At 41.0% G+C, this 16,511-nt stretch overlaps 1 protein-coding gene across 2 annotated transcripts in view; it reads right to left on the bottom strand.

The window, feature by feature from the left end:
• Positions 1–5,651: 5,651 nt before the first annotated feature.
• SLC25A30 (solute carrier family 25 member 30) overlaps positions 5,652–16,511 on the bottom strand; it is a 41,811-nt gene continuing 30,951 nt past the window's right edge. For both annotated transcript variants that reach the window (XM_077297371.1, XM_077297369.1), the window contains exons 6-10: positions 16,245–16,340; positions 16,043–16,167; positions 13,173–13,305; positions 11,938–12,018; positions 5,652–10,521 (exon numbers count right to left, since the gene is read on the bottom strand). In XM_077297371.1, coding sequence (XP_077153486.1) covers positions 10,480–10,521; positions 11,938–12,018; positions 13,173–13,305; positions 16,043–16,167; positions 16,245–16,340 — 477 coding nt within the window. In that variant the 3' untranslated portion in view covers positions 5,652–10,479. The remainder of the gene's footprint in view (positions 10,522–11,937; positions 12,019–13,172; positions 13,306–16,042; positions 16,168–16,244; positions 16,341–16,511) is intronic.

Here is a 16,511-nt window from a genome sequence, read left to right as displayed (position 1 = left end):
AAGTCAGATCGGTGATCTGACAGAGTGCTGTGCAAACTGTCAGATCAGCGATCTGTGATGTCCCCACCTGGGACAAAGTAAAAAAATAAATAAATATCCTAAATAAATATATATTATTCCCATAAATACATTTTTTATCTAAATAAAAAAAATAAAATAAAAGTACACATATTTAGTATTGCCGCGTCCGTAACGACCCCACCTATAAAACTATATCACTAGTTAACCCCTTCAGTGAACACCGTAGGGAAAAAAAAACAACAAAAACGAGGCAAAACAACGCTTTATTATCATACCGCCGAACAAAAAGTGGAATAACACGCGATCAAAAGACGGATATAAATAACCATGGTACCGCTGAAAACGTCATCTTGTCCCGCAAAAAACGAGCCACCATACAGCGTCAAAGAAAAAATAAAAAAAAGTTATAGTCCTCAGAATAAAGCGATGCCAAAGGAATTATTTATTCTATAAAATAGTTTTTATCGTATAAAAGCGCCAAAGCATAAAAAATGATATAAGTGAGGTATCGCTGTAATCGTACTGACCCGAAGAATAAAACTGCTAAAAAATCATTTTTGTGAAAAAAGAGAATTTTTATTTTCACGGCTCTGCGTTATAAACTGTAGTGAAACACTTGGGGGATCAAAGCTCTCAAAACACATCTAGATAAGTTCCTTAGGGTGTCTACTTTCCAAAATGGTGTCACTTGTGGGGGGGTTTAATGTTTAGGCACATCAGGGGTTCTCCAAACGCGACATGGCGTCCCATCTTAATTCCAGTCAATTTTGCATTGAAAAGTCAAATGGCGCTCCTTCCCTTCCGAGCTCTGCCATGCGCCCAAACAGTCATTTACCCCCACATATGGGGTATCTGTGTACTCAGGACAAATTGCACAACAACTTTTGTGGTCTAATTTCTTCTCTTACCCTTGGGAAAATGAAAAATTGGGGGCAAAAAGATAATTTGTGAAAAAATATGATTTTTTATTTTTACGGCTCTGCATTATAAACTTCTGTGAAGCACTTGGTGGGTCAAAGTGCTCACCACACATCTAGATAAGTTCCTTAAGGGGTCTACTTTCCAAAATGGTGTCACTTGTGGGGGGTTTCAATGTTTAGGCAAATCAGGGGCTCTCCAAACGCAACATGGCGTCCCATCTCAATTCCAGTCAATTTTGCATTGAAAAGTAAAATGGCGCTCCTTCCCTTCCGAGCTCTGCCATACGCCCAAACAGTGGTTTACCCCCACATATGGGGTATCAGCGTACTCAGCACAAATTGTACAACAACTTTTGGGGTCAATTTTCTCCTGTTACCCTTGGTGAAATAAAACAAATTGGAGCTGAAATAAATTGTGTAAAAAAAATGTAAATGTTCATTTTTATTTAAACATTCCAAAAATTCCTGTGAAACACCTGAAGGGTTAATACATTTCTTGAATGTGGTTTTGAGCACCTTGAGGGGTGCAGTTTTTAGAATGGTGTCACACTTGGGTATTTTCTATCATATAGACCCCTCAAAATGACTTCAAATGAGATGTGGTCCCTAAAAAAAAAAAAAAAAATGGTGTTGTAAAAATGAGAAATTGCTGGTCAACTTTTAACCCTTATAACTCCCTAACAAAAAAAAATGTTGGTTCCTAATTTGTGCTGATGTAAAGTAGACATGTGGGAAATGTTACCTATTAGGTATTTTGTGTGATATCTCTGTGATTTAAGGGCATAAAAATTCAAAGTTGGAAAATTGCTAAATTTTCAAAATTTGTCAAATTCCCGTTTTTTTTCACAAATAAACGCAAGTTATATCGAATAAATTTTACCACTATCATGAAGTACAATGTCACGAGAAAACAGTATCAGAATCGCCAAGATCCGTTGAAGCGTTCCAGAGTTATAACCTCATAAAGGAACAGTGGTCAGAATTGTAAAAATTGGCCCGTCATTAACGTGCAAACCACCCTTGGGGGTAAAGGGGTTAAAAAAAAACAAACCGATATTAACCTGCATATATGGAGTAATCTGCGTTCTTGAGCAGTGTGGACACCTCACTGAAACTCCAGCTACTGGGAGGAAATTAACTTCAACCCTCCTGGCTGCCTTGTGCCATCAGTCAGAGGCACAGCTTCAGTCACTAGTCAGTATATATTGAGCAACAACTAACTAGCCCCAGCACTGACTAACACGCTGTAGAGCTGGCTGTCAGTCAGCCGGGGCACGGTTACAGCTGCAGCTCACCATGTACAATGTGGTGACAAAGCCGTAGAATACCAGCAAGAATATAGTTCATAGCGTTTTTTTCACAAGTTTACCTTTAAGAAAGGCAGATTGAAATTGGGCACTCTGCTGTGTCATCATTTTAGAAAACTGACTTCCTGTTTCATAGTTCGAGATACCACTGTGTGGGGAGAAACTAGGAATGTGCAGAATGAAAATAGGAGACATGCACTGAGTATTCTCTATTTGCCGAGAAGCATAATACACATGACTGCTATATACCAATATTCTGCATGGATTAATGTTAAAAGGGTTGTCCACTACTAGGACAACCCCTACTTGAACTAAATGTTTGGCCCTGATAATATAATAAAGCGGTGTCAGCACTCAGTCCGGGAGCTGTGGTACGGTGGAATGACATGAGGTGCCCGCGCCCAATCAGTGATGGCGTCACTGTCTCAGACTTCATACGGATTGAACAGGAAGTGGAAGTCAGATGCAGCCCGCTTTTTTTTTATTTTTTCATTTCACCTCTGTTGCCAAGATATTAGCAATCAGTATTTGGCACCTAATGAGTTAAGGCTTGTTAAGTCCAAGTGGGCGGTTTCAGATTTCACACTATGCTCAAGCATTTGCCATTGCTCTTCATTGAAAACAATCAGGCCGTCATCACATCTCGCACAGGAGTAACCTGCCTGCTGTTTGCTACTCCTGTGTGAGACATTTAATGAGCTCACTGCAGAGCGATTACAAGTTGAGCAGAACAGACATAAGTGTGATACTTTCAATTTCAAAAGGAACCTGTAGCACTCAAATCATGACACTTCATGTCAATGATTATTATTAAATTTTAATTCACAGCCAACATATAGGTATACAGAAACTTCGATCTAACGTTTCAGCATTGAGGCCTTTTTCAAGGATTTCTTTTACCGGGGGTGTCTGGCGTACTTGTCTGGCATGGTTGGTTACTTTTGAAATTGACTGCTATTCTTCCTTTTGAGCACCAGCACCTTTATACAGAGTGCAAAATCCTCCGATTACCTTCACATCATAAGTGCGATACTGATGAGCGCTGTTAGGAGGAAATGGCGGAAAAATAGGGTCTTATCCGAGATATAATCGGTTGAGACGATTAAATTGTACTCACCAGATGTAGCCAAAATAAAGCTTTGAGAGAATTCGCGGCAGCAGAGCGACAGGTCCAGTCGAGACTGGCCGTTAATTAGAAGTAATGGGAGAAAGTGTGGTTTTGTTCTGGGCTGCTGAATCACCGAGAGTCCGAACGCATTAGTAAATGTGGTTTTTATTCAACGTGTTTCAGTGTTCTAAGACTCCTCCATCAGGAAACACCACAAATTGTGGAGTTTCCTGATGGGAGTCTTAGAACTCTGAAACGCACTGAATAAAATAAAAAATAAATAAATAAAAAAAAAAAAAACACATTTACTAATGCGTTCGGACTTTCGGTGATTCAGCAGCGCAGGACAAAGCCACACTGTCTCCCATTACTTCTAAGTGTGATACTGACACAGATTTCCGCTTTGGCCAAGCAGTGTGGTGGAGGGGTAGAACAGCAGAGGTAACTCAGCTTTGAGAGGGAAGCTGATAAATGTTTGTAATGTGACAAAGCCGAACTCCGCAGTGCTGCCCATTTCCTCACAGGAACTTTATCTGAAATATGTTAGTCGTCTCTGCTTCCTAATCATGCAGGATACAAGTATGGTAGTCACAGCTCCTTGGGTGAAGTAATAAGAGGCAGATGCATTTCAGAACCTGGAGTCTTTAGTCATTGCTATCTAGATGAGTTTGCCCCCTATTACTCTCCCCCCCCCCCCCCCCCTTCAAGGAGCTGAGATGACTATGCTTGCATCCTATTAATTTTAATTTTCTTTCAAATAAACTTTTGTATTTTTAATGTGGAGTTGGATCTCATTATTGATTTGTTCCAGGATAATCTTTTTTAACTTTATGAATTTTTGCCATTGGAGTAAAAAAAAAAAAAACCCCACAATTTTGAAATAAATAGAATAGAGGGTGTGTGCTTGATTCACCCTTATGCACTAGTTGTACCTAAAACCTGTCGGTCTTCTCTCCTTGCAGTGTCCTTACATCCAGACAATGTGTAACTCAGATGACTAATGGGAGCTGAATTTTGTCTCAAATGGACACACATTCCTGATCATACAAGTTTGGCCTGTGCTGCTCAGGACCCCAGTAGTACATGACAGATAACGAACATTCACAAGGTTTATGTGAACTTTAATAAACTTTGTTACAGAAATTTTTTTTATGCAAACCACAAAATGCAGCAAAAGCAGAACATGTACAAAACAAAAAAGGATTCACAGTTAAAAGTAAATAAATATGGTCTGAATCTGTAACAACTTCTGAATAGCATTATGGTGAACACGTGAAATTGATCCAGTGCCGAGCGATCCAGGAGCAGGTTTTCACTAGATGATTGTGACGATACTGTATAAAGCGCACTGTCTCCTTATATCACAATGACTTCCCATAACTCATTTTTGCTTTATTTCATTTTATATCCTCCTAGGAATGTTTATAGATGGGAGACTGGGGGAAGCCAGGTCCGATTTCAGAGGTACTAAGTTTTACTTTGGAGTACACAACTTTGACTGTGGCACTGCTTGTATGGCAAAATATTGTTGTATGTCGCTGTTACAAGGTGCAAGTGAATGGAGTCATACTGAGAAATGCAACGGATCGCGACAAGAATGTTCAAAAAGTTTGGAGCAATTTGGATTATTTACTACCTGCCTGTCACAATGCCTTGTGGGACGAAATGCAACCCCATTCACTTGCAACGCAATGTTGCAGGATCATACAGTGTTCTTTGGCCTCATGATATAGGCCTTACAGGTTTATCCTTGGTGTTAATAAAATACTGTCTGTAGGTATGAAAAATTCACAGAGGCAATAGGTTGTCTAAACAGTGGCACCATCAAAATACACATGAGCGCCCATGTTACCTGCATGCGCTATTGCTTTTCAAAACACCACATGTTTAGTCTGGCGCCAAGGAGAAAGGGACACATTTGAGATGACAAGTAGCAATTGTTTACGTGTTTGTTTTAAGAAAAACATTTCACGGAACGTCCACTTTATCATTTAAAGGGGGTGTATGGGACTAGAATAACATGTTACTTATAACGACTTTATAGACGTGTCTCTATAACAGGTCAGAAAATTGATAGGCCATTTTAATGACCTCCTTTAAACAGTGAATGAATTTTTATATGTGATCGCTAAATGAAGCCTTTTCAAAGATTTTTTTTACTGCCTGTAGGAAAGACTCTGGTAGTTGTGGTGTAAGTCAGTGTTCAGAGGCACATATCAAAAATCCTCCAATTGTCAAGATGTCAAGTCATCTATATGGTGTTTCCTAAGTGCATTTTTCATGCCCGTATAACACTTTACATCTCCAATCACAAAAAAGGTTAAATTCATCATCCTATATAATATCAGCAATATATTAGTTTAAACTGGATATTATATGGATGTCAGTATGACTTTCTTTTATATATAGAAATACTGTTTTCTATGGTTAAAAAAAAAATTGCTGCTGTATGTTGCTCACCACTCACCTAAAAAAAAAAAAAATTAAAATCACACCCCATCTGAACTTTTTGGTTTTGTACTTGGATTAATAAAGAAAACAACACAAACAAACCACCATGTTACATGAATTGCCCCAGAAACATTTTAAGATGTTAAACAAAAGCCCACAGGGTACAACAAATACACGATAGACGGATCAGTTTAGGACCGGTGTCCGAGATGAACCTGGAAGCAACTCCATATAACATTGTATGAAGGAGTACAGTCTAAAGGAGGCGTTAACTAGAACAATCTTCAATAAGTACAAATATTTCAAAGTTAATCTTCAAAGAGTCCATAATAACAGAGTCTGTACCACAACACAACCTCTACTGTGGGTAAAATCCTGGAGGGCATTCTAAGGGATGCTATGCTGGAGTATCTGAAGAGGAATAACCTCATGACCCAGTATCAGCACGGGTTTACTAGGGACCGTTCATGTCAGACTAATTTGATCAGCTTCTATGAAGAGGTAAGTTCCGGACTGGACCAAGGGAACCCAGTGGACGTAGTGTATATGGACTTTTCAAAGCTTTTGATACGGTGCCACACAAAAGGTTGTTACATAAAATGAGTATAATGGGGATAGGGGAAAATATGTGTAAGTGGGTTAAGAGCTGGCTCAGGGATAGGAAACAAAGGGTGGTTATTAATGCAGCACACTCAGACTGGGTCGCGGTTAGCAGTAGGGTACCACAGGGGTCAGTATTGGGCCCTCTTCTTTTTAACATATTTATTAATGACCTTGTAGGGGGCATTCAGAGTAGAATTTCAATATTTGCCGATGACACTAAACTCTGCCAGGTAATCAATACAGGGGAGGACAATTTTATATTACAGGATGATTTATGTAAACTAGAAGCTTGGGCTGATAAATGGCAAGTGAGCTTTAATGGAGATAAATGTAAGGTCATGCACTTGGGTAGAAGTAATAAAATGTATAACTATGTGCTTAATTCTAAAACTCTGGGCAAAACAGTCAATGAAAAAGACCTGGGTGTATGGGTGGATGACAAACTCATATTCAGTGGCCAGTGTCAGGCAACTGCTACAAAGGCAAATAAAATAATGGGATGCATTAAAAGAGGCATAGATGCTCATGAGGAGAACATAATTTTACCTCTATACAAGTCACTAGTGCGACCACACTTAGAATACTGTGCACAGTTCTGGTCTCCGGTGTATAAGAAAGACATAGCTGAACTAGAGCGGGTGCAGAGAAGAGCGACCAAGGTTATTAGAGGACTGGGGGGTCTGCAATACCAATATAGATTATTACACTTAGGGTTATTTAGTTTGGAAAAACGAAGACTAAGGGGTGATCTTATGTTAATGTATAAATATATGAGGGGACAGTACAAAGACCTTTCTGATGATCTTTTTAATCATAGACCTGAGACAGGGACAAGGGGGCATCCTCTACGTCTGGAGGAAAGAAGGTTTAAGCATAATACCAGACGCGGATTCTTTACTGTAAGAGCAGTGAGACTATGGAACTCTCTGCCGTATGATGTTGTAATGAGTGATTCGTTACTTAAATTTAAGAGGGGACTGGATACCTTTCTGGAAAAGTATAATGTTACAGGGTATATACACTAGATTCCTTGATAGGGCGTTGATCCAGGGATCTAGTCTGATTGCCGTCTGTGGAGTCGGGAACAATTTTTTTTCCCCAATGTGGAGCTTACTCTTTGCCACATGGGTTTTTTTTGCCTTCCTCTGGATCAACATGTTAGGGCATGTTAGGTTAGGCTATGGGTTGAACTAGATGACTTAAAGACTTCCTTCAACCTTAATAACTATGTTACTATGTAAATATAAAGCTGTTCATTTAACAATTTGGATTTACCGCATCCAGTACATATCTATTGTGGAAATTTCAGTTGAGTCTCCTAGAAGATAGGTCATCAATGGTAAAGTACCGTAGTGGACAACCTTTTTAATCCAGTCCAAAATGTATTTGTCTGAAAACAAAAAAACATCATTGCCAGTATCCTGTAAAAAAGGATTTGTAAAGTATTCAGAAACTGTACTTTTTCTATACAATTTTTCACATTTTAGAACATTTTCCACCTCTTTTTTGTTCACTTGAACAAGTGTCTGCAAAACAAAAGTATATATAAATATGGATTGGTAGCGAATATTAATGACAGCAGAAGTAAAGTTCATGTGACACCTTTAGACAGCTTTTCCTTTATTCATAAGGAATTGCCTTACAAAATTAAGACAAAAGAAAAAAAAAATAGAAATATTAGGCTGGTTTTTGGGGGGTAGACAATAGAATACCTTCTTTACCAATCGCTTCCGACCCAGCAAAATAAGCAACATACCTCTACGTCACGAACATTTGACGTTCTAGTCTGCAATGAAATAATTATAACACCTAAAAGAACTGATGGGAATAATGTAATATTACAACATACGGTAACTGCATTGCAAAATAAAAATACCTTCTGTAACATACAGTATCTAAAATCTCAAACTGTACATATCTACACACAAAGCAAAAATTAGAAGCACAGTGAAGCGACACAATAGCACCCAACAAAGACATGTTGTAGCCACAATACGAGAAGCAAAAATTTACAAGCCTGTCTACAAGGTAACCGTAGCACAACAGTCCATAGAACGGCATTGGCAGAATAATGCAAAGTGTCAAGTGCACAGGAATATAAAAATATACATCCGAGTTCTATCCTCTGAAATGTCACTGTCCAAGAAATAACGTGTGTCAGCAGAAGGGGTGGAATGTAGTGCTCCAAGATTGCCAACTGTAGAGGCCCAGGTGTCATACACACAGAGGTGCGATTAAAAATTCTCTTAGAAAAAAAAACCTTCATGGGGTTAGAAAAATACAAAGATATTAAATCTCGCTATATTCTTTCACATAACCTACAATGGTCCTTACAAGTGCAGTTGAAAAGAGATATGTACACTTGTGGCTTACCCCCCCACAAAAAAAAAGAAAAAAAAAAAAAAAAAAGATTCTGCACAGATTCCATCCTGAGAATGAGAAATGGATCCATGAATAATACTCGGTGCCAGGCACTTGCCTCTAGAACTATCTAAAGGGCATGCAGTGGTGTATTTCCATAACTGATGCAAGATCAGGGAGGATCACATGTAGCGTTTTGTTTTTATTTTTTTTCCTTTCAGCATTTTTGCAGGAAAAAAAAAAAAAATTGAAGCATTTTACTGTCCAAGCAAATGAATGCGCTTTCTAAACTCGAATGCACATGATGCTTTTTTTTTTCCTTGCAGATTTGAAGCAATGCAGAATGACAATTCTATCACCCATTCAAATGAATGGATATGTACACATCACAAAGATACTTTTTTTAATGCAGCATTTTTCCTACCAATAGACACTTTTTATGAAAAAACATCAGCAGGAAATACTTCAAAGTGATTGTCCAGGCTTGGGGTTCAGGTGTGCAGTCGCTATGTGACTGCAGACTTGTGAATCCATACAACGTGTGGTCAGGATTCTCTGGTGCCAATGCATGACTGCAAGGGTGTGATTTGCATACATGCGGTCACGTGCCAACTAGACGTGCACAGCCTTGCTCAATGCAAGCATATTGAGGGAGGCCAGACAAGTCTAGTCGGAATGTGGCCGGGAGTATGGAAATCACATACTTGCAGTTACATGACCACCCGCTACTGGCACCGGAGAATCCTGGCAGCTGCAGTGTGCTGCAGACATGAACCCCAAGCCTATACAATTCATTTAAGTATTTGCATGCAGACATGAACCTCAAGCCTGGACAGCCGCTTTAAGGAGTCCACATACCCTAAAAATATAAGGAAGGACATCAATGCATAAATGTATTGCTTCAATTTTAACGTGGTGACAATCAAAAGGTGCTGACACTGCATTAACCAATACTGAAAAAAAAAAAATTTACATTTTTACAGATTGCTACAAATTTCAATGTTACGGCTTGAAATATAATCCCACTATTCCCGAAATTAGCATCTACTACTTGGTATTACTTCCTTAGGCAAACCAAATTCTGCACAGTTGGCCAGTTAGTCTGTCAGCTAAATGCCACTTCCATCAGAAGGTATTCTACATACGGCAAAGCAGACACGGGCTGACGAACAGTCCTAGAAATCAAAAAACCCTGAAGATTTAAAACAATTCCTTTACACAATTATTACTCATTTCCCTCACAAATGAGCCAGTTGGTGGTTTTGAATGGTCCTGTATTAAATAAAAAAAAAAAATTGCTAATTCAATGAAAAAGAAGTCTAAAACGTTTTGACACCATTTCCTCTACAGAAAAAAAAAAAAATGAATTGTGCAACAAGTGTACCACTCAAAAGGTACAGATCACTATTGGGAGGACTCGTTACTAACTAGACAAAGGCAGTACCCAAATAACTTAAATTAACATTTTACACCTTTCGGGCCTCTGGAATCTTAAAATTAGATTTGTTGTCCCAGCTGAGTTCCCAGCACCACATTTCTTAGGAAGTCTTCCAGTGAAGTGCTGACATTTGGTAAGCTGGTCTCCAAGAAAGCGTCACTTGTCATACATTCCTTTAGTGACGACATGAATAGACTTTGGAGCACATCAGTATGAAATTCGAGAATGTTCCTGACATTAAAAGACTTGGCAGGCTGCACGGATTACGCATTAGAGGTTTAGTTTCTTGAGCTGTTCATAGGTTATAAAGAACTGTAGAAGATAGTTAAGGATTAATGCAAGATGACAAGTGACTAGAAGTTACTTTTTAGAATTGACTATTCTAAATATAAATAAATCTATTTTTTGGTTCCATCATGGATCTGCAATGCTAAAGCTGCCATTTGGTTCGGCTTTATACACAAGATGGTATTGATCCCACATGGCAGTTCTTGTATTTTCTTCTAATGAGATCGGATCCCATTCATTCGAAAATATAACAGACAGTGGTAGTACAAGTGCATTTTATTACTGCTCCAGCAGGGGTGGTCCGACACAAATATTGATTTTAATCCCAAATGCCTGTGTATTTATTGTAATAATCTAATGTTCTAATCTAATCTTTTCCAATATACTTTATTTAAAAAGTTCCTACCATTTGTTCCCCCTCTAATCTAACTTGCCGGCTCATCACTTCTCATTAGAGCTGGTGAGGGAGCGCACTGTCACTGTACATTAAGAACAATGCAGAGTGACAAGGGAGCTCGTACTGAACATACATTGGAATTGACAGCCAAGTAGAGCAGGGACTAGCCTTCATTTCAGGGTGGGGACAGAGGCTTCGTCAGTGACAATAGCTTCTGCTCCCTGATGACTTCCCGTTTGTGTATCCCAAGCATACACTGGGGAATCTCAAATGGAATGGTCATCAAAACAGAAAAGTTATAAAAAAAATAAATAAAATACAGGGAGGGAATGGCAAGGACTTTTTAATTAAGATATATTAGAAAAGAGATTAGATTACTACAATAGACATTTTGGATTAAAATCAATATTAAATTCAGATGATCCCTTTAACCAAACTGAAATCAAATCACCCTACGGAAATATACGTTCAGCACAACTGAGGTATAACAGTGTTGCAAACAAAAAAAGATCCATCCAAAACCATATACAAATTGTACATGGTCTCCCGGTACTTATCTACACGCAGCCTCCGATCCTCTCAAGATCTCCTCCTCTGCTCCCCTCTCATCTCTTCCTCCCACAACCAAATCCAAGACTTCTCCCGTGCTTCCCCCATACTCTGGAACTCTCTACCCCAGCACATCAGACTCTCGCCTACCATAGAAACCTTCAAAAAGAACCTGAAGACCTACCTCTTCCGACAAGCCTACAGCCTGCAGTGATCCTCAACCTACTGAACCACCGCACAACCAGCTCTAGCCTCTCCTAGTGTATCATCACCCATCCCCTGCAGACTGAGCCCTCACGGACAGGGTCCTCCCTCTTTATGTACCCGTATTCCTTGTTTTTTGCTCATGTTTAATGCATTTGTCTATATTTGCCCCCTTTTCACATGTAAAGCGCCATGGAATAAATGGCGCTATAAAAATGTATTATAATAATAATACTAATAATAATAATACAGCGGTAATAAGTCTTTGGTGTAACCAGTGATAAGGATACAATTATATTCCAGGGTCCCAATCTTAACCAGTTTGGCCAAAACCCTTTGTATAGAGCAAAAAAACCTTCATTTTTCCAGGTCTGGGAGGAAGGGAAAAAAAAAAAAAAAAGAAGATTTACTTTAGAAGAGTCAAAAGTCATTATTTAATCATGTCTGAATATATACATTACTATAGATTTAAAAAAAAAATAAATAAAGGCAAGTTAGATCATAACATATGATACCCATGTAATGCACTCAAGAAAGGTGAAGCACAGATACAGAGGATGCGGGAAATACATAATATCTAGCAGAAATGTATGAAATAAAAAACACGCACACTTCTTGCAGATGTGGCCCCAATTACCGTATTTTTCAGACTATAAGACGCACCTTTCCCCCAAAAGATTTGGGAGGAAAATGGGGATGCATCTTACAGTGCAAACGTAGGCTTACGGGGGGTTGCGGCAGAGGTGTGGTGATGCTGCGGTGGTGGGCGGTGCACCCGAGCAGGGTCCCTTCTTCAGAATGCGGCAGCAGAAATGTGGCGGCGCCGCAGCCCGGTGTCCACAGTGAGCAGAGTGAATCACCGGTTTCCCTGCAGCCATCTTCCTAAAGCCATGGGCCGCCGGAGGCTTCAGGAAAATGGCCACCAGAGGCCGCGCATGCGCAGATCAAGTGCCGCCGAGATTTCAATCTCAGGCGGCCCACGGCTTCAGGAAGATGGCCGCAGGGAAACCGGTGACGCACTCTGCTAACCGTGTACACCGGGCTGCGGCGCCGCCACATTTCTGCCGGCATCCTGAAGAAGGGACCCTGCTCAGGTGCACTCCGCACAGCCCACCATCGCAGCATCGCCACATCTGTCGCCGCCAGCATCCTGAGGATGGGACCCTGCTCCAGCTCACCGCCTACACCGGACCCACAGCATTGCCCCACTTCTGCCGCTGCCGGCTTACTGAGGAAGGGACCCTGCCTTCTGTGACCCCACTGCTGGCTCTCAGGCAAGATACCTTAAATTCGAACAATAAGACGGACCCCCATCTTATAAAAATCTTTTTTGCACCTCAAAATTTGGGGGTGCGTCTTATTGTCCAGTGCGTCTAATAGTCCAAAAAAATATGGTATACATAAAGTTATGCCCTGGTGCAGGAATGTGAAGCAGCGATCACTCAGCAATATTATCCTGATCGCCATGGGCCTTTTTTTCCCCCTCTTACATTTAAATTTTTCTTACTCAAACTGAGGCATATACCTGCAGTAAACAGTCCAGGGTGCCTTTGTAACCCGACATCGCACACATTGACCTTTGGTTCATCATCCTGGTTCTCACAACATCAACTGGATTCGATGCTAATGCGCCTGCCAAACCACATGTGAAACTTGACCTGATTGAAAGCAAAGACCCATCAGTCACAAATACTGACATTGTATGGCCGCTCCATCATAGTATGGCCGCTCCATCAGAATAACACAACAGACTATCAGCTTACTTACATATAAAATGGATCCTAAAATTTGTTGGCCAATTTCTCCTGAGTACACCGATACCTCATATGTGGGGGTAAACCACTGTTTGGGGGCACAGCAGAGCTCAGATGGGAAGGAGCGCCATTTGACTTTTTGAATTAAAAATTAGCTCCAATCGTTAGCAGACACCATGTCGTATTTGGAGAGCCCCTGTGTGCCTAAACATTGGAGCTCCCCCACAAGTGACCCCATTTTGGAAACTAGACCCCCAAAGAACTTATCTAGATGTGTGGTGAGCATTTTTTACCTGCAAGTGCTACTCAGAAGTTTATAACGTAGAGCCCAAAAAAAAAAAAAAAAAAAAAAACATTTTTTCCCCCTCAAAAATAATTTTTTAACCAGCAATTTTTTTTTTTTCACAAGGGTAACAGGAGAAACTGGACCCAAAAAGTTGTTGTCCAGTTTGTCCTGAGTACGATGGTACCCCATATGTGGGGGGGAACCACTGTTTGGGCGCACGTCGGGGCTCGGTAGGGAAGTAGTGACGTTTTGAGTTGCAGACTTTGATGGAATGGTCTGTGGGCGTCATGTTATGTTTGCAGAGCCCCTGATGTTCCTTAACAGTGGGAACCCCCCAATTCTAACTCCAACCCTAACCCCAACACACCCCTACTAGTGATGAGCGAGTGTACTCGTTGCTCGGGTTTTCCTGAGCACGCTCGGGAGGTCTCCGAGTATTTGTAACAGCTCAAAGATTTAGTTTGTTGATGCAGCTGCATGATTTACGGCTGCTAGCCAGCCTGAGTACATGTGGGGGTTGCCTGGTTGCTAGGGAATCCCCACATGTATTCAAGCTGTCTGTCTATCAGCTGTAAATCATGCAGCTGAGGCAACGAAAACTAAATCTCCGAGCACTTACAAACACTCGGAGACCACCCGAGCAATGAGTATATTCGCTCATCACCAACCCCTACCCCTAATCCCAACGATAACTTTAGCCCAACTCCAACCCAAATGGCAATACTGGGGCGGGGGCCTAGGAGATGCAGCAGCAGATTGAGCCGGCAGCAGCGGGGGGGATAATCACCGGGGCAGGGAGCAGACGGGGTGGGGAGTGGAGGGCAGCAGAGGGGGAGTACCTGGCGGCAGCAATCGCGGTGAGTATGTGGCAGGGCAGCATGCAGGCACCTCACTGTTCAGCTTCCATGGGCTCAAGTACAAGTCCCCCTGCGGGTCGGGTGAAATTTCAGTTAACCCTTTCACCCGACCCACGGGAACACAATCCCACCATGACGCATACGCTGCATCACAGGTCGGATTGGCACCGACTTTCATGACGCATACGCTGCGTCATATGTCGGGAAGGGGTTAATGACTGCCGATACGCATTAAACCGGTGGCCGTTAAGGGGCCTTAATCCTACATTGCCGTTTTAAACTGGTGATCGGAAATAAGTTTATATATTAAAAGTTTGGAAATTGCAAAATTGACAAATAATCAAAAATAAACGCAAATCATATTGACCAAAATTTATCGCTAACTTGAAGTACAATAAGTCACGAAAAAACAGTCTCAGAATCAGAGGGATCCGTTGAAGTGTTGCAGAGCTATTAAAGTGACGACAGATTTTTAAAAATTTTGCCTGGTCATTAAGGTCAAAATTAGCTCAGTCACTAAGAGGTTAATGAGGGGACATGTTTGAGTCCAATGCTCCAGATTCATTAATTGGTGCACATGTCTTAATGAATCGTGCCTCTGTTGTACCCCAGCTCTGCTCATTTTAGGCGGAGGTGGGAGAAGTTGGTGTCAAAATGTCGAAAGTCTAGAAACGTTTCAGAAACTTCATGTTGTACAATAAAATGACTTTTCAAAGCTTTTTAAGCCAGGTTTCTGGAGTAAAAAGCTTTGATGAATAGGGGCCAGTAGGTTCTCCCCATGTTTGTCTTTGGAGAGTGGGAGGAACCCAGAGGAAACCCGCACAGTGATGAGGAATCTAGATTTTGAGCCCCAATGGGGACAATGATGATAATGTCTGAAGTGCTGCAGGTGGCGCTACACGTGAGTAAAATCCTGAATTATAACCACTACGGTCCAAAAAAAGGAAACTAGTATCTTCTAGTGGCCATTACAAAATAAAAATTACAATTAACAGGTAAAAAAAAAAAAAAAAGGGTCAAAAAACAATGCCGATTTATTTCGGCAACAGCACCACAGCTTACTATGGGTTGTGTTAGGTATTGCAGCTCAGCTTTAATGAAATAAGTAGGGCTACACTATCACGGCACAGCACATGAATAGCAGTGGCGCCATTTCTGGGAGAAAATGGCCATGTCTTTCTAATCCTGGAGAACCCCTTTAAATGTTTAAGGTTCATGTGCACAATGTATAGATCTTCAAAATAAACATTAAAAACCTAAAAGTCTCGGGAAGGACAGGATTCAATTATTACTGTTTAGCGCAGAAATGAAATCTGTAAGGGCCCGACCACCAAGATCTCCACAAATCGCTACATCAAACGTTTTTCTCCGACCTTTATAGGCTTCACTGGTGAAGGGCTGAAATATATAGCGCTGCCCATTTATTTTAGCCATTGTTGGGAGCAGACAAATACACCCAGGTAGAATTTAACAATTTATATTAAAGAACACAACTTACAGAAAATGTGTATAGACTGTGTCACCCATCAGTCCAGACAGGATCAAATGTTTCTTGGTAATGTCATAGACTGGCAGCTCCACGCCCACTACAATGGCAGCTCTCTGAGCCGTCAGCGACACCCCCTGGAAGAGAACATAATGTAGATTACTTCCATATCAGCAGGGGGAACCGCACACAAGACAATGAAGAAACCAGTCACCTTCCACAGGCCTCGCGTGCCTTCCTGCTGGTAAATGTTGATGAAGTTCCCGATCATGCCCCCTTGCATCACACTGCCTTGTGCCTGCATCCTGATCTGGAGCCAAGGATGGAGAACAACATGAGGACGGATGTGAAGACTCATGGCAGCATCTAATCCCACCATTCTGTGGACCCCATACAGTGTTCTATCAGGGTACTTCGCTGCCCCGTGTAACTGCAGCATAAGGCCGCATTCACACAGCCGTAGTTTCCATCACTGTGACAA

Source organism: Ranitomeya variabilis, chromosome 3, assembly GCF_051348905.1.
Source record: "Ranitomeya variabilis isolate aRanVar5 chromosome 3, aRanVar5.hap1, whole genome shotgun sequence".
NCBI lineage: Eukaryota > Metazoa > Chordata > Amphibia > Anura > Dendrobatidae > Ranitomeya > Ranitomeya variabilis.
This window is presented reverse-complemented; position numbering and strand designations above follow the sequence as displayed.